The 18,614-nt window shown below is 43.3% G+C and overlaps 1 protein-coding gene across 1 annotated transcript in view; it reads left to right on the top strand.

The window, feature by feature from the left end:
• Positions 1 to 18,614, top strand: part of LOC138283878 (uncharacterized) — a 272,384-nt gene that overhangs the window by 98,387 nt on the left and 155,383 nt on the right. The window contains exon 2 of the mRNA XM_069222073.1: positions 17,443 to 17,724. Coding sequence (XP_069078174.1) covers positions 17,443 to 17,724 — 282 coding nt within the window. The remainder of the gene's footprint in view (positions 1 to 17,442; positions 17,725 to 18,614) is intronic.

Below are 18,614 nucleotides of genomic sequence, written 5' to 3'. Positions count from 1 at the left end.
GGATGGGATCTCCTCCAGCAGCTTCTTCATCTCCTCGGTTGAGAAGGCAGGGGCCCCATCACCTGTAGGACATGGCATGATTGCTCCCAGAGGCAGTACACATCAGCTCAAGCCATGGAGGTCTTGCTGGCAGCAGTATCAGGAGTCAAGTGAGAGATGAAGTTGAAATGGTGGTCACATCCGCCACATAAGACACCGTCATCGCCGGCAACACAGCCATTGGCCCAAGACCGCCAAAGACAGCAATGGGTTCCAATGGAAATATCCATTGCAGTAGGATCCGCCTACCACCATGACCACTTCTGCCGGCGGACGTAGGTCATTTCCTAATGTCCAGTACAGTAGGTCAGGCAGTTGCCATTTTAAGATCCTTAGATGGTCAGAACAGTTAAATGAAAATGTGTCACAAGGTCATAAACATTTCTACGCCATAGATTTCAGTGCTGGATTTGAACAACCATGTATTTAAAATCCATTTTAATAAACATATTGTAATGTTCATGATATGTGCGCAATGTATCATTAGTGGCATAGTCTGTACCCTCATGGCAATTGGATCAATGGTATTAGTGTCTATCATATGTGAAACATGGTAAGAATGTCATTATCACTGAGACTTTCAGTGACATGCGTATCCATTTCCGATTCATAATCAAGATAAGGGGATGACATTGTAGCAATAAGCCATTATTTCCCTAGTTATGTCCTGTGTACCATGTTTAATTATTTCATATGGCATGTCCAAGCATCATGTGTAACATATGTAGTTTTACACTTACAATGGACACAATGACTGATAGACATACCCTCTTATATTCCATCATCTCGTTACCCTGAAATGAGAATGGTCAGACAACCTCCAGTGTACCGTCTACCAGCAAACCTGCAGACCATGGAGGATTGACACAACATCAAGATCTACTGCCTTGATAGCAGACAATCATGGATTTCTGTTGTCAGTTGGAACCAGTTCTGATGCCTGCCATTCGTCATCCCAATAGCATTCCACCCATTGTACAAGTCATGTCAGTGCTGCACATTCTGGCCACAGGATCTTTTCAAAATAACGTGACCCTAACTGCAGGTATGTCACAGCCAATGTTCAGTTTGGTCTTGACATATGTCCTCTTAGCACTGTTAAAACACCTGGACAGCTACATCCGATTTGCACAACGTGAAGATTTGACCCATGTGAAGGCTGATTTTTATGTTTTGGCACACATCCCACATGTTGTGGGAGCCATTGATGGTAACCATGTGGCCTTGGCTCCCCCAAATGGCAATGAACAGGTGTATCAGAACAGAAAGAACTTCTACTCCATAAATGTCCAAGTAGTCTGTTTGGTGGACCTCTACATTTCACAAGTATGTGCAAAGTACCTGGGTTCAGTTCATGATGCCTTCATCATGCGGAACAGAAATATCCCACAGCTGATGACACAACAGTACACAGAGAGGGCCTGGCTTGTTGGTAATTGATATATGTGATGTGTGTCTTATGTCTGCTGCCAAATGTAAGGATGTCAAAGATTAATGTTTGCACACATGTAACAATTCCTTACAGGGGATTCTGGCTACCCAAACCATTCCTGGTTATTGACACCAGTGAGGTACCCAACCACATGAGGAGAAGTTCACTTCAATGAGGCCCACGGAAGGACAAGGCATGTTGTAGAGCGGACATTTGGGCTCCTAAAGGCTAGATTTCATTGCATTGATAAGTCTGGTGGAGCCCTCCTCTACTCACCAGTCAAAGTGTGTCAAATCATTGTTGCCTGCTGCATGCTTCACAACCTCGCCCTGAGACTTCAGATCCCATATATACCAGATGAGGGGGAGCCAGCAGTTCCAGCGGGTAAGATTGCAGAAATGCCTAGTGAGGATGACTGTAATGAGGACGAAGGTGGAGACAGCGGAGCAGATCTCATAAATCAGTACTTCAACTGACTGTAGGTATGTGTTGTTCTGTTAACTACTTAAACCCAGTGGGTTATTGGGAGGCTTAGAAATGTATGAGAAGGGCCTTTGTATGACCAGCAGACAGCTTATTAGTTGCTTAGCAGTACAGAGCTCAGGTGTGATGCAAATGTGTACTTGGCGTTGTGCTTACCGTGATGATCTCCTTTGTTAATGTTTGTCACACTGCACAATCAGTGTTACTATTGCATTTGGGACATCTTTATAGGCCTTCATTACTATTATCTGCCTATACATTTTGTATTACATTTTTACTATGCAGATTTATTCATAAGGCCATCCTCATGTGGTCAATTCTGAATTGTGTCACAGGCAGGTGGGATTTGCAGATCTGACATGTGAAGTGAACATCCAGGTACTGTATGGCATAATGTTGGAGGTGTGTGAGTTCTATGCCCAGACTGTCAGGGCAGTGGGATGGTAGTGTACTGTTCCACACATTAGGCCTGTGTGCCATGTTATCTGGGTCCAAGGGTGTCATATTTGTGGTCTTGTGTCTCTGACACATGTCATCCTGTGCAATCCATAACCTCAACCTTCTCATAGGTTTGATGATGCTGCTGTTTAACTTGTATGTAGCTGTCACTGTGTTGCCTCAATGCAGGCCACTGTGCATGTGTGTTTGACTTAGGTGAGTAGCATGCCTTGAGATACCTGACCATGGTAAGTGGAAAGTTCAATGACTAGGGCCAGTTGTAGTAACCTCTGTCTGTATAATGGGGTATGGTCATTTGGGAGGTTTGGTAGGGGAATGTGATGATCGGTTTGCCTATTTGTATAGACAAAGACTGACATGTCCCTAACTTCATAAGTCTGTGGGCTGCTTGTTATTTACACCTAAGGTGATGCATTAAGTTGTGAAGCTGTACTGCACTGTGTGATATTTTGCATGTTGTCAATCTATGTGCAGGAACGTGCAATAAATGGAGATAAGGAGTGTGTTCATTTGTATAATTGTACCTATATATGATGCAGATTCAACAGTAAATGTGAGATGGGGCTTAACAGATTTGGTACATATGTGAAAATCATGTGCAAGCAACATATTTCCTAGTTAATTCTTCCAAATAGTTGAAAAATTGCTCTCAAACATGATATGTGGTTTAGTTGTGTTTATTTACAAGTGCACAGGAAAATGTAAGGAATGGGATCAAATCATTAAGTGCAAATAGTGAAGGGTTCAGTCATGGTGGATGTCATCATCAGGGTAGCTGCTACCACATTTGGAGTCTCAAGTCCAGTGTCCTTGTGCCATTGGAAAATTGAGAGTGGTTGTTACAGTCAACAGGGTATATCTGTGACACGCAAGGGGAACCAGTGAGTAGGGGATCACTTCCTGGTAGTGGTTGAAGTGTTGGCATCTGCTTCTCCTGGATAACTTGGTGGACGTCCACGTTTGGGGGGTGGGGGTTCTTTAGCTACAGAGGCTGGGGTGTCTGAGGCATGTCCTTCCCCTTGCAGAGCCTCCATTCTGCTGACTGCCACAGATATAGAAGGGGCTGATGTTACATCACCAATGGAAGGTTGGCCTCCCACTTTTGCATGACTTCCTGGTGGTTGTCCCTCTGCAGCTGCTTAATTTCCCCCATCATGGCACGTATCTGGCACAGCAAGCCTTGAGATGGTGTCCTGGCCAGTTGTATCCCTAGGGGCCTCAATCCACTAGCCTGCTCCATCTCTCCCACGTACCGTATTCCCACGTGCCTGCACCCTTGGCACAGTTTGCCCAGTCCCACTGGTGCCAGGTCCTTCATTGTCAGGATTTTCCAGTGGTGACTCCGGTACCTGTACTGGGGGGCACATGAAGGTTGTAGCTGTCCTTGGAACACATATTTGGGGGTGAATCGTTGCTTGGGATGTAGATGCAATAAGACTGAGAGGGGGCGATGTAGGCAGGGTGAGGCTGACAGTTGTAGACTGACCAGGTGTCCCAGATGGGCCAGAGTCATCCTCAATGTCCTCACATCCAGGAGTGTTATCCTCACTGAGGGCTTCATCCAGGAGGGAAGTGGCTGTCTCAGGTGTCCTCACCTTGGTCACAATGGCTAGGTGACATGTTGAAGAAGTGGAACAGACAGTTACAGATTTTAATGCAACATGTGGTATCAAACAGTTAGCTATGCTTTGAGCCATGTACAGAAAGTGTTAGCTTGATTCCTTGATATGACAGAGATACTGGCTTTCAATTCTGGGGAACAACTATATGGGATACAGAAAATTCCTATATCATACACCTTGCTACAGGATGTCAAAGTATCTTGGCAGTTGGATGTCTGTTCATAGACTCATATCTGCTGAGTAGCTTTATATCGTCCATGTTACCTCCCAGTTAGCAGTAGTTCAGTATTGAGTCACCAGACAGCTGCAGAATGTAAAATGGAAACTGACCTGTACATCAATTTAGGGGTAATCAATCTACCTGGCCACATATGTCAGATCACACCCAGTAAAGCACACTGCAGATATGTGTCTTCCTCCCAGGTGAGTAGCTTTCAATGGGTAATGGGAGGTAAAAGGGCCATTTTAGCATAGGACAAAGATTTGTACTGGCAGATGCCCATGGCATTGCTGTAACTGCCCTAGACGTTAAAATTCTGGAACATTCAGGTGGATTTAGTCAACTGTGTAGTTGACATGCACAGACGCTTAGTTGACATGTGGTATGCCAGAGAGGACTATTTGGACAGTTGGACACGGGGGTGTGAGTGTGTTGGCTGCTAAGATGTCAAAAGGTGATCTGACAGAATTTTAGGGTGACAATTTCAGTGTTGTGACTTACTCGACTGCACTCCCCCAGGTATTCCTGTCATGCCCTCAGGGTGCAGGATGTCCACAGCCTTCTCTTCCCATGATGTGAACATTGGGGGAAGGAGGTAGGGGCCCACCGCCAGTCTTGAGGACTGCCAGCAGGTGCCTGGCGTCCATGGAATGTACCTTCCCCCTTAGGTCATTTCACCTCTTCCTGATGTCCTACCTTGTGCGTGGATAGCAGCCTACAGAATTTACCCTGTTGTCCATATTTTGACACATCTCCATTTTCTTTGCAATAGAGGTTTATTGGACTTGTGCTACAAATAGCTGCAGCTCTACTCTAATGATTTTGTCCTCCATGACCCTCAACTCATCGTCTGTGAAGCTGGGATGTTTTTGTGGGGGTTGGGGGGGACATGGTAGTGGTGGACAACACAGTAAGGAAAAAAAGGGTGATGAGGTGTGGGTGCTCTGTTGTGAGTGGGTGACAGGTGGTGGCTGATGTGTGGCAAAACAAATTGTGTGATATGAATGACATGCAGGTGTGGGATAAGTGGTATTTAGAGTGCTGAGGATTGCCTGGTAAATGGTTCCTAATTTCTGTTTGCGGCCTCCATTTGGCTGTGTGTGGTGTTTTTGATGCAAATGATTGTGGGGTGTGAAGAGGTGTGTTTAATAGTGCAGTTTGTAGGTGTGTTGGGGGGGTGGATGTGTGGCAAGTGCGTGGAATTCAAACTATCCAATGTGGTGTAGTGTATTTCTGTGCAGACTGCCGTGGTTCGCACTGCCATTGTTTTACCACCATGGGATAAGCACTATTGTGTTTTGTGGGGCATAAGTGGTGCGGAGGATTTTTGATGAGCTGGCAGTGCTGGTGGTGGAACTGCCTCTTCCCCGCCCTCCAGAGTCCTGGCGGTGTCAGAATCTTGGCGGGGTTTAGGTGGTCCTAACCAAGTAACTCATAATACGGCGGGCTTTTGGCGGCCGTCACCACAGTGGTCTTACCATCAGACCGCCAAACTCTTAATGACGCCCATACACTCTAAACAACATTGTTTCATCTGCAATAGACATTGTACAAAGTGTCATGTCATTTTTACAACATGGACAGTGCCAGCTTAGGTCCATTATGCAGTTGTGGTGAACACTACAAACATTAAAATCTGGTTGCATTCCCTGACAAGTTAGTGCAAGGCAATCTTTTCAGAATTTAACTTGACACAAGAAATAATGGCTAAGAAGGAAGCGATTTATGCTAAACATTGAAAAGTTAGAAAAGTTCCCTTTTACTGTGGGTGAAATACCATCTGCTGAATGGTTAATACAAGAGGTTATCAATCTGCCTATTTCAACACTGGAATTTACACACTCTTAAAACACATTCCAGTGGGCAGATTTGAAAGGCTAGGAGATAGTTACATTCATGAGGTGTGGGAGCTACCCTTTTCTCACAAATGTCTCAATGGCATGAAAGAGGTATTTCTTAGCAGCAACGAATGCAAGACTTCTATAAGCCATTCAATGGTTTGTAAGCTGCTGTCCTTGTATGGGGCGTGCAATGCTTTGGCAGCAAATTTAGCTTGCTATTTGAAGGGAGTTCCAGTCCCCTTAATTAGACCAGCATTCCAGGTGCTCTCTAATGGAAGTTTTGGGCTTCTTAATAGTGAGAGCCGTTGTGGAATGCGAGCCGGAATTGCTCATGTAGTTTTGGTCTCCTAAACTGTAACTTGATGAGGTAATGTTCTTTTTCCCCCACGCAGCAGACGAAAGTAGCAGGCATTTGGCCTCGCATTGCTACTTCAAATGTGAATTTTGACAAGTTAAGTAGACTAAAAGCTCTACTGTATCAAAAGGATGTGGTGCTCACATCTGCACGAGAGACCTATGCGCTCCAAGTGGCGAGGTCATCTGCAGAGATACAGTCCCTTTTAAATACAAACTGTACAAGATACTTTGGAGAACCCCTGGGACAATGTTTTAATGTGTCCAGTTCTACAGGGATTGTCTATTTCTTTAAGTCTGTTGGTTCTGGTTTCATAAGCACTTTTTCCTCTATACTTGGCATTATACCTTCAGCCATGCACTCAATATTTTCGAGTCTATTCAGGGGATTTCCATTTACTTTGGCTACAATAGGTGGCATCTTGCTTTTTCTGTTTTTTATTCGCAATGACTGTCCATCACAACAAGAAGGACTGATGGTGCTTCCACCAGTGCAACTGAGTCGTGAACGAATGATGGAGTATTTCAGAGTACCACTCCTTGAAAACCTGGAGTGTAACTGGTTTCGGTCATTGAGACCAGTTTTGGGTTGTGTTCAGTCTGTGTGTCGGTGCCCCTGGTGCCTTTTCGAATGTGCACTGAAAGTATGTCTTTCTACGTGAAGCTTACTTTGTTTGCACGCTGATCTGTTGATGTGCTCACTGAGGGCTCATTACCAGAAATGCACGTTGAGGGTACGTTTGCTACGGGAAGCCATTTATGAACTGCCCTTCGTGGATTTTACAGCTCTTGTTTCAACATCTGGCACAACACGGAATGCTGCTGCCTCAGTTGGAGCTCAAGCTTTGGAACATGAGTGCTCTTTTGTTTTCCTTGAAACTGATTTAGTCACATTACCACCTGCGGAAGTGAAATATTTCCTTGATTCATTTGTCCCAGCTGTAACTGGAGATTTTCAAAATGACACTCACTTTTAAATTTGGCTTCATTGGCGCCACTGGTAAAATTTCAAATTGACTGTTTCAATTTTTAACACTGTACCTGCTCAAATGTGTTTTAACTTGCCTCAGTTGATATTTATGTATATATGTTATAAAGTATTGCATTTTAGTTGCTTTTAACTTAGGGACTAGGCTGATTTACTACTTATGAACCAAACAAGGGGAGGGTGTTGTGGAGCCATTTTAGTACTGTCTGTGGGCACAAAATGTTAGCAACTAGGCCTGCTGTCTGTGGCCCTTAGCCTAGTAAAATTTATTTTTATTTTATTCTTTTACAAATTATCACATTTGTGATGATGTTTTATTTTCGTTTATCTTGCTGTCCTTTCGCTTAGGAAATCATTTACATTTCTTAGCACAACATTCTTTCACTCTGTTCTTTCTCCAAGGCTCTGACTTGATAGGAGAGCCAGCACAAGTGGTACACCACGTCTCTAGCATTTCACAGAAACATATGTATTTTTACGTGAGGAAATTTTTCTCAGAACACTAGCTGTTTTGTTATGAAACATCTCTCAGTCCCCTGCACATTAGAGGGAGGTTCCAGCCAGATGACTACTGCTGCACGCTGTCTGACTTCCCTGAGGCTGCTTGCTGAGACTGCTGATTCCCTGCCATACGTGGGGAGGGTGTCTCAATAGACGACAGGCTCCTTCAATACTGTCATACTCAGTCATGGGGGATGATGTCTTCCCAGTGGGTTCTGAAGGGTGGATTAGGGATTATCCAGCTGTGCTCAAACAGAACATCAGTGGCATAGGTAGGAATCACACATCTTGTAAAGTGACAGTATGGTGGTACTTTTCTTGTGCTTTATACAGGACACAGATGAGTCAATAAATGTTATTGAACGCTTTCCTGTCTCTGTTGGTCTTTGCAATGGCTGTTCCATTGCAACTGTAACTGAGAGAAAAGGATGAGATCCGATCCACCACGATTTCGCTAAGAATTCACAATGTCAGGCGCCCGGTTGCCAAAAATCACCCCTGCTCTTGGGCATAGGTGAGGTGCAGCTGACTGGCCAGAAACGGATTAGGCCGACAGTTGTCACATGGTGTAGGATGGAACTCAGTTCTCCACAATTCAGGTGATGCTGCCGCCCAAATCCAGCAACCAGCATGACACCCTTTTCGGCCAATTGAAAGCCTAATTCTAAAAGGTCTTGCTCTTCGTTCTTCAGATTTTTCAAGGTGAACATCATGCCTATACATTTCCCCCTTACAACTGTGTTAAAGGCATCCCACGTAATGCTTGGGTTGTGTATTCAGGGGGATTTATTTGAAAATCCTCTGATTTATGAATCTGTATTTCCTCTCTCAACACCCTGTCTCTTAACAATGCTAGGTGAAATATCCATCTGCCTTGAGGTTTCTGCTTTTTGTCCCAGGCCACAACTGTTTTATGAGGGCATGACTGGACAAGCTTTTTTAATACATTTTAGTATCCATAATGGCAAAGCAACTCATTCACCAAAATGTAGTCGATTTTTGAATGAGTCCTATGAGACTACAAAATGACTTTGTAATCTATTTGATTAGATGTTGTTTACACCACAAATCCTGCAGGATCAACCCCTTTATTTTGCTTTTACTTTTTTAGAGAATGCTGCTGTTGCTGATGGGGATTTGTCAGTGCTATCCTTGGTAGAATCCCAGACAGCATTAAAGTCTCCTGTTAAGCTATGTGTCTGATATAGATTTCGGCAGACGGGTTATTCTGTCACAAAGGTGATGGATATCCCGTCTGCCAAAATATAAATCCCATTATTTCCTATGGGATTTTTTATTTCGATGGACGGAATATCCATCATCATCATGATGGAGTAACCTGTCAATTAAAATCTAAATCAGGCACTAAGGCCCACATCATGAACGTGGCGGCAATCACCGCAGACCACTGTGCTGATGGTGATCAAAAGACCGCCAGTGGCGGTGAACTGCATACCGCCGTATAATGATGCCAAAAAGTCAAACCTCCAAAAATCTTGCAACCTCCACCCACCGCCAGGGACAACGACGGCAGAAAGGCAGTACACCTCACCCCGAAACCGCCATGCAGACAAAGTCCACGCCCACCAAATAATGATGCACAAATCAGCTCCGCAGACAGTGAATGTCGAACGACCATTGGCGGTACCGACCCCCACGGCCAGCAATGGGACCCGCCAAAAACAAATGCACACATTAGCAAGTTCGAAAACCACACACCTGACACATATCTACAACACTTTAAAACACACGCATACACACCCCACAATCCTTTGCAACACCAATAGCATGACAGATATTGACAACACAACACGCATACACGGAACTCACCTTCACACAAGTCACACACGCAAATATACCACCAAAGCACACACACAGCACAACCACCATCACAAGCCACACACCCAACCACAAAACAGCACCCTCACCAATACACCTACAATACACCACACACAACAGACACCATGGCACCCCCTAAACACTCCCGCTTCACAGACAGGGAGCTAAGGACCATGGTGGACGAAATACTCAGAGTCGAGCCACGCCTATTCGGGGCACAGGTGCAGCAGACATCCGTGGCCAGGAAGATGGAGCTATGGCAGACGATAGTCAACAAGGTCAACACAGTGGGAAACCATCCAGGCAGAAGGGATGACATCCGGAAGAGATGGAACGACCTGCGCGGGAAGGTTTGTTCCATGGCATCCAGGCACAACATCGTCGTACAGAAGACTGGTGGTGGAGCCCCCACCTCCTTCCCCCGAAAACATCAACTGGGAGGAGAAGGCCCTGGCTATCCTGCACCTGGAGGGCCTCACTGGAGGACTGGACTCGGGTAAGTTAAATACAATACCTTAACAGTCACCACACCTATAATGCATGTTGTATCACCCCATTCCTCTCACTACCACCAGGCCCCATCCCCTACCCAGTCCACAACACCCACACACTCACATCCAAGTCACCTGCATGCCCACAATCCTCCATACAAATCACTATCCAGCCCCCTGTGCAGTCACCAACACATGCATGCTATCACAGTCATAGCGCCTACATATATTAAACACCAGGCACAATCGTGTAAGGGGAAACAGAGGATCGTATGTAGTTCCACTATTACCTCTCTACCCATAAGGGTTTATATGGGGCACCATGTGTCTCATACATATGGACTTATCTTACGGTTAGTTTTCAGCATGTGTAATAAGCCATTCTGGGGAATCAGTGTGTAGTGAAACTACATATGATTCTGTGTTTCCCGTGGCACCATCGCCCTCACCATGCACTGCTAATTATCTCAGATATTACAGCACTCATAACAAACTTTTATAATATCATTGATAATATCACTGTAACATTTGTTGCAAAAATATTCATAAACAACACTGTGCATGGAGGGGGCGCGAGTTAAGGTTACCTAAGGGCACAAGTTATAATTACTTGAAATAACTCTAAATATAACTGTTGAATTTATTTATTTTTTTACATTATCTTTATTACGTTTTTAAGGTATCCACTGTTCAGGATGCACATCAATACGACAGAGTGTAAGGAAATTTCACAATCACATAACTTGTTGAGCACAAGTTATACTTACCTTAGGGCAGGGATTATAGTTTCTTGAGGTAACTCCAACTATAGCTGGTGAATTTCTATGGTTTTGTAAGTTTAAAATGTGAGCCTAACTATAACTTCCCTGTAAACTTTGTTTTTTTAAGTCAGTTTCTATGTTTTTTTAATTACATTTCCTAAATATAACCATAACTAGGCTTCAGCTGAGTCCCAAAATGGCTAACAACACTTCAATGGCTTTGTTGTTGAAGTGCTGTCAGACAATCAAATCTCAGCGCAAGATCCGGAGGAGTCGCAAATTCTTCACATCCCTATATATACAAATTAGGATTTTCTTTCATTTCTCTTAACCTACTGAACAGATTTACACCAAAACAGAAAGGTGACTGCCATTTTGTTTGGAAAGGTTCGTGAAGATTCAACAAGCAGCATCAAAGATGTAGGGAACTAAAAAAAACACCTTTTTATTTAGAAACAATGTCCTAACTAATCACAGAATTCTGAACCATGGCTGGAGTTCGAATTTGATACACTATGGTCCAAAACTGGTTACTCTAGCCACAGCCGCTTCTGTATATATGCTTATATTTTCTCTCTCTTTTGCCACCACAAGCAGATATTATCATCAGTTTGGATTCCAATGATAAGGTCAATAACAACCTTGAACTGTTTTGTTCTGTCCTTATTATTATGTTTATTAGTTGTTTAATACACATATTATATACAAAAATAATTCTAGTTTTCCAAGGTGTTAAACTGAAGTGTTGATAGATGGGCTTCCTTTATGGCACTGTGTTATGAGCAACTCACTGCATAAATCGAACTGGAGAGATATTTGGTAAAGAATTGGTACCCATGATTCTCTATTATGGGTGTATTGCTAAATTGAAAATTGTCTTTCTGGGTGCTTTCAAGCTTTGCTACAGGGAGGTTTTGGTCAACCTAGTAAACACATTTTTAATCTTCTAGGGACTATTTTTCTCCATCTTTCCACTGATAATTTTTAATCAATACTAGGGGTCTTGTTACGAATGTGGCAGTTCACGGGCCACCACACTTGCGGTGACGGTCTGATCGCCGCACTCCAGGTGGTCCGACCAGCACATTACAATTCTGGTGGGTGGACTGCAGGGGACTGGTGTCCCTGTCAGGAACATGGTTCCCGACTAACAGAAGGTGGTCTGAGTTATACCCAGCCACGGTGGCGCTGAACTCAGAGCCGCCTGGCTAATTACAACTCAGCTTTCTGCCAGCCTGGTGCACTACCATATATGTTCATACAATTCATACAATTTTGCTTGCTGATGGGAAACGTCCTCAACCACGTGTTGTAAACAATGGGGACGTTTCCCACTCAAGCTTAACCACGCTTGCCTAAACAAGGCATGGCTGTTTTGCCTTAACCACGCATGTGCTGAAACTAATCATGTGTGTGGTAAAGGCACAGAAACAACCATGCTTTGCTCGGGGGAGAATGCAGTGAGGTAAGTGGGGCTGGGGTTGGGGTGGTGGGTGGATTAAGGGTTTGCTGTGGATGGGGGTGGGCTATTTTTTTTAAGGGGTGGGGTGGGAGTTTAAGTACTTTTTAAAGAAATTAGGGTGGAGGTTTGGGTTAGGGGTGGGAGTGACGCAGTGAGGTGAGAGGGGCAGGTGTGGGGGATGGATTAAGGGATTGTGGTGGGTAGGGGCTAGGGGTGGGCTATTTTTTTTTTAAGGGGCGGGTGGGGTTTGGGTATTTTTGGAAGGAATTAGGGTGGTGAGGTTGGGCTAGGGGTGGGAGTGACGTGGTGAAGTAAGTGGGGCTGGGGCTGGGGCAGGGGTAGGTGGTGGATTAAGGGATTGGGGCTGGAGGCGGGCTTTCTATTTTTAAAGGGCGGGGTGAGTTTTTTTTTTTTAAAGGAATTATGGTGGGGGTTGGGCTATGGGCAAAATGACACAGTGAGGTGAGTGGGGCTGTGGTGGGGGTGGATTTAGGGATAGGGGTGGGTGGGGGTCGGGCTATTCATTTTTAAAGGGCGGGTGGGGGTTTTGGGTATTTTTTAAAGTATCAGGGTGGGGGGTTGGACCAGGGGCGGGAGTGACGTGGTGAGGTGAGAGGGGCTTGGGCAGGGGTTGGAGGGTGGATTAAGGGATTGGAGTGGGTGGCGGTCTGGAGGCAGGCTTTTTTTTTTTTAAAGGGGTGGGGGTATGGGGTTTGGGTATTTTATAAAGAAATTAGGGTGGGTTAGTTTATTTTTAAAAGGGTGGGGAAGGTTTAACGGAGGGAGGAGAGAAGAGAAGGAAGTATCGGGAGAGGACACGGTGAGGTAAGTGGGGTTGGGGGGTAAGTTTTAGCAGTGGAGCAGATGTAGGGCTTAGAGTGGGTGGGGGGGTGTCAGGGTACTTTCGTTTTAATTTTTAGGGGTGGGTGTCAGGGTATTTTTTTTATGGCTCAGGATGGGTGGGGGTTCGGAGTAATTTAGTTCTTAGGGGCTGGGGGGGTCAAGATAGTATTTTTTTTAGGGCTTAGGGTGGGTGGAGGGGCTCAGGGTACTTTACCTATTGGGGGCGCGGTTTTAGGGCTCAGGGCGGGTTTGGGACGTCGTGGTAGTTTATTTTTAGGGGTGGGGGGAAGGGGTAGTTTTTTGAGAGCTCAGGGCAGGTGGGGGGTCGGGGTAGTTTATTTTTAGGGGTGGGGGAGTCAGGGCGGGCAGTTTGTTTTTAGGAGTGAGGGAGTTGGGATAGTTTTTTTTTTAGGGCAGGTGGGGGGTTGGGGTAGTTCATTTTTAGGGATGGGAGAGTTGGGATAGTTTTTCTTTTTTAGGGCTGAGGGTAGGTGGGGGGTTTCAGGGTAGTTTACTTATATGGGGTGAGGGTTGGGATAGTATTTTTGTAGGTTTAGGGCTGGTGGGGGGTCAGGGTACTTTCTTTTATAGGGATGAAGTGGGGGTGTTGGGTAGTTTTTTTTTTAGGGCGGGTGGGGGCGGTCGGGTAGTTTAGTTATTAGGGGTAGGAGTGGTTTTGGGCCTCAGGGAGAGTGCAGGGATGGTATGATAAAACCATGCATACCGTTTTGCATGCCGTTTCCATACATGCTTTACCAGCCATGCTTTTACAACGAAAATTCGTTGTAAAGGCATGTGTGGTAAAGGCATGCGTGGAAACAACGCAGTTGTTGTTCCGACTGCATTGTTAAGGCATGAGTGGTTCCAGCATGCGTGGTTCCATCATACGACCCTTGCTGACTATTATATCATGATGAAAGAATGATTCAGGGACCTTAACCCTATCCTTGTGGTAGAAAAGTCTTGATTAACATATTCTACCTATGCTTCCCTGTTATATTGTATTTATTTCCCTGTGATCAGTGAGATAAATTATAAACTTGAATGCCCTCCAGAGTTGTTCTTGAGGCTTAAGGATATTCTATATCCTAAACGGCTTACGGCTTAAGGGTATTTAAGCGGATGCAGCCACCATGTATGAAAAGCCAGATGGATTAAGCACTGCAGGATCACAAGTGCCATGGTTTCAACAGAACAGATGAATAATCAATCCTGTATAATGATCCCGCCTAATGTCAATAGCCTGAGGATGCAAAGACACTCAATTCTACTGATAACAGAGGTTGGCCAGGTGCTTGACTGCTATATGAATGAAATGCAGATTAATGTTCATGAGGATGAAGGGCACTGGTGACTGGTGGTGACTGGAAGAAGTGTTTAATAGCTACTGCTTAAAGTCTATCATACCTGAACAAGTACTAGGGACTCACTGGAGGAGAAACCATGACACCTTAAAATAACACCTCAAAATTACAATCAAGAAACAAATGTTTCCCTCGCTGAGGATTATTTATTTTCTTGTGGAGTTTTGTATTTAACCATACCCCACTACAGGTAAATCTGTATACGTGCCGTATATTGTTTCTCTTCTATCACATAAAGTTTGGTACACGAATTGATGAATTTGTTGACTGTATTTCTATGCTTGTCTTTGGCCCTGTACAGTACTCTGCTACCATTTGGCTAGGTTCCTGCTATAGAAATATCACATGCATACATTCATGACCTGACCCACTTATATTTAGGCTCTAAGCAAAATTTCAGTTACTCTGGAACAGTTTCTGTAATTTCCGGGATTTTGCATTATGCCTATTGCACAAAATTCAGCATGTGGCACCATTATTACGCGTTTGGCAAAATGTAGCACCGGAGTATGGCCACAAAGTTAATGACCAGAATGCAAGCAGCTGTTGTTTGTACTACTTGCACTTTTGGTGCTGTTTTTAAAGTAAAATGTAACTTTGCAGCCAAAATACTTTTGAGGACACATTTCGCTTATACAATACATCGATAAATGCCCGATATGCATTTTAAGTAATTATGCATAGTTTTCCCAAAATTTCACGTGAGTAGTCCACAGCAAATTACACACATTTTGCACACACACCTATGTAACGTAATACGAGTTGCTAGTACATTTTCATTTAAATGTATTGATGCAGAACATGTATTCTTGAAATGTAACAATTAAGTTCTAATACAGGCATCCGACCAAAACATCTGTCGTCTGACCCAGACAAAAGGATGGTCCTTAATAAGCTTTTTCTGTTGTCCCCTCACTATTTCCACAAAAGATATGTTCACAACTAGCCAAGCCGTTGAGTTAAAAGATATATGTATTTGAATTTATATAAAAAAGTTGATAAACAAAACTCTATAAAAAATATATTCACTCCAGAAAAATTACATACAAACAATTGAAACTGTCATAATCAATAAGCATGGTAGAATAAACACATACAAAGGCATGGGGGCAAACCAAGTCAGTGAATTTTTAAACATTTTAAACACTTTGAGAGATGGAAAATTTATCAGGGGACTTGCACAGTTTTTCAAAAGTACCTGAAAAAGGAAGCAGCACAAATAGGACGAGGACAACCCATGAGTCTTTAGCTGACAGAATGTAAGTTTCTGTTAAGTTGATAAGATGCAATGGAACTTGACTCTTAATACATTTCAAAATAGTAGTACACTGGTAATGAAAATGTAAAAACATGGGGCAGACAACACAAATTAGGCAGTTACAGTGCAACGTCATCAGAGCTCCTGAAATTGAACAAAATACGAGCAAAAGATTGCATAATGGATTGAAGTTAAAGTGAACAACTGTAATTCATGTGAGATGAAACTGAAACTGAGATGGCACAAGCAGATGCTAGGGAGAGAAGAAAACCTAGGATGTTCTTTATGTATGGAGTTGGAAACAATACCTCTGAGAAACTAGAGAAATTTATTTTTGAAAGATAAGATCATAATCAAGAAGGTGGAAAAGAGAATGAAGGAAAAGAATCAGTTGTGGGAAAAAAGTATTTCCAATTTAGTATTGAAGCAGAGAAAATGAAACACTGTAATGGTTTCAACACTAAATAAACAAGCAGAAAAATACGCTGGACTAGAAAAATAGACCTGAGACCCATTCGCCTAAAAATATACATGAAAACCAAAGGAAGAAATCATAGAAAATGGAAGAATAGTAGAAGGATAAAGAGTAAAAAGAAAAAACAGCTTTAAGGAGCAATGTATTGTAAAGAAACAAGTAGGGCCAAAAAATCTTTCCAGGAGCGAAAAAGTATGACCTGAAAGATAAGGAAACCAAGATAAAACAGAACCAAGACACTGAAGAACAGCTACAATAGAAGGACGGACCACTCTGACACAAGCAGCAGAAAGATCCAGAAGTATCAGTAAGAAAGTTTGTTTAATATGGCAAGAATAATTGATTACATTATATAGTTCACACAAGCCCAGGAGTGAACTATACCAGATGATGTAAACTGTGTACAGAGACAAAATTATATAACTGAGAATGGGCAATGCATTCCAGAAGCTTGGATAAGTAGGGGATCAGGGAAGTATGTGTATAGTTAGAGGGACGTGATGGCTTCAGTGAAGATTGTTTACACACAAGGAAAACAGGAAGATGAAAGAGAGAGAAGATGAGAGCAAAGGATACAGAGAATGGATAACAGTAGATGGAAGGGGATCATTGGGGTTAGAGAAATGAAGTTAGTCACTCCTGATTTAGAAATCACACCAACATTAGTGGGCACTGGATGCTTGACTGTGTATTGTACACACCTAAAAGTTGCTGTTTACAACTTTGTTCCTTTTTTCTTCCTTTTATATTTTTTTTTACATATTCTTGAAATAGAAATAAAAAACAATCCTTGCACAAGCTTTCCAAGGCCAGGGGTTTGCTAGTGGCTACTCCCAGTACAACCACAAAAAGAACACTTGGCTAAAACTGAACGATAGAAAAAAGAATCATGCTGGCAATCAGGAATCATGATTACGACTCAAATGTAGTCGATTCCAATATGTACTTTGTTATCAACATGCATATACTGCCCTAGTTTCATACTATTCCTTCTCAACCTTTTTCAACAGGCGACTTGTACGTTCTGAAAAATGAAGGCAACGTTCAACTTGAGTGCAACCGGTCCTTTAACAATATTCAGTCAGCTGTTTGGTATCAAACCGGGGACCACGGTTTCCATTTGGATTTAATGAATACAACAAAATGTGGTTCGAACAAGGTTGAAGTTGCAGGTAGTGGGATGTTTGCTTGTCACTCTACAGGTACAGATCTCTGCTCTTCAGCCCCGCCCAGCAAATACATTGTCGAGATCTGCGAATATGACTTCTTCCTTGTAATAAAGCGAAATAAAGGTGAGTGAGGAATCGGTGCTTCCAAACAGGCATTTAAAGTGCACTTTGTCCTTTTACATGTTATCCCAAGAGATCATCCCATGAATGAAGGACAATTCAATCTCAGTAAATTGGTTGCATTAACTCGATTAGTGACCGTGTCCAGACATGTCATCTGTTAAACTGTTACTTAAACTGGAGCATGTTCAGGGATCAGCTTAACTCAGGTACGAGTCACGTGGTTCTAGCCACAGGTCATTCTTTAATTCTTTATAATCTGTAATCACCAAAGTAAACTTGTTGTAGAAAGGGACATGGTTTTCTGTCCTTAACCGGTTATATAGGAGTTTTCGTTTTTAGTACATTTTAACAAGATAATCATACTATGTCACGTGTGCTGCTAGCGGCGATGTCAGTGTATGTACCCAATGGTGCAAGAGAGCTGCTCTCTCGTCTCTAACCCGGTGACTTCTTTGGCCAAGGTGGTTTTTGATCTTTGGCAAGAATCTGAGAATTATGAACGTAGGGGCAGATGTAATAACTTTTTGCGACCTGTCTCTGATTTGATGATATCACCTATTTACTAATAGATTGCTTCGCAAAATCGTCAGTCATAGGGAGTTGCAGAACTCTTTCTCTGCTGAATATTAATTAGGCAGTATCCTACTTGCAACCCCTGTGACTGGCTACAAATACAGGGATGGTGGCCTGCAAGGATGAGCAGAATATCATCCCTGTGTTTGCATTCCCAAATGAGAGTTTTTCACTACCAGTATATGTAACACTTAAAAGTACATGGTCCACCTTTTAAATACACTGAATCCTGCCATCTGGGCTGTCCAGGGCCTACCTTAGGGGTGACTAATGCATTAAAAAGGAAGGTTTAGGCCTGGCAAAAGGTTTATTTTGCC

The sequence above is a fragment of the Pleurodeles waltl genome, chromosome 3_1, assembly GCF_031143425.1.
Source record: "Pleurodeles waltl isolate 20211129_DDA chromosome 3_1, aPleWal1.hap1.20221129, whole genome shotgun sequence".
Lineage (NCBI taxonomy): Eukaryota > Metazoa > Chordata > Amphibia > Caudata > Salamandridae > Pleurodeles > Pleurodeles waltl.
This window is presented reverse-complemented; position numbering and strand designations above follow the sequence as displayed.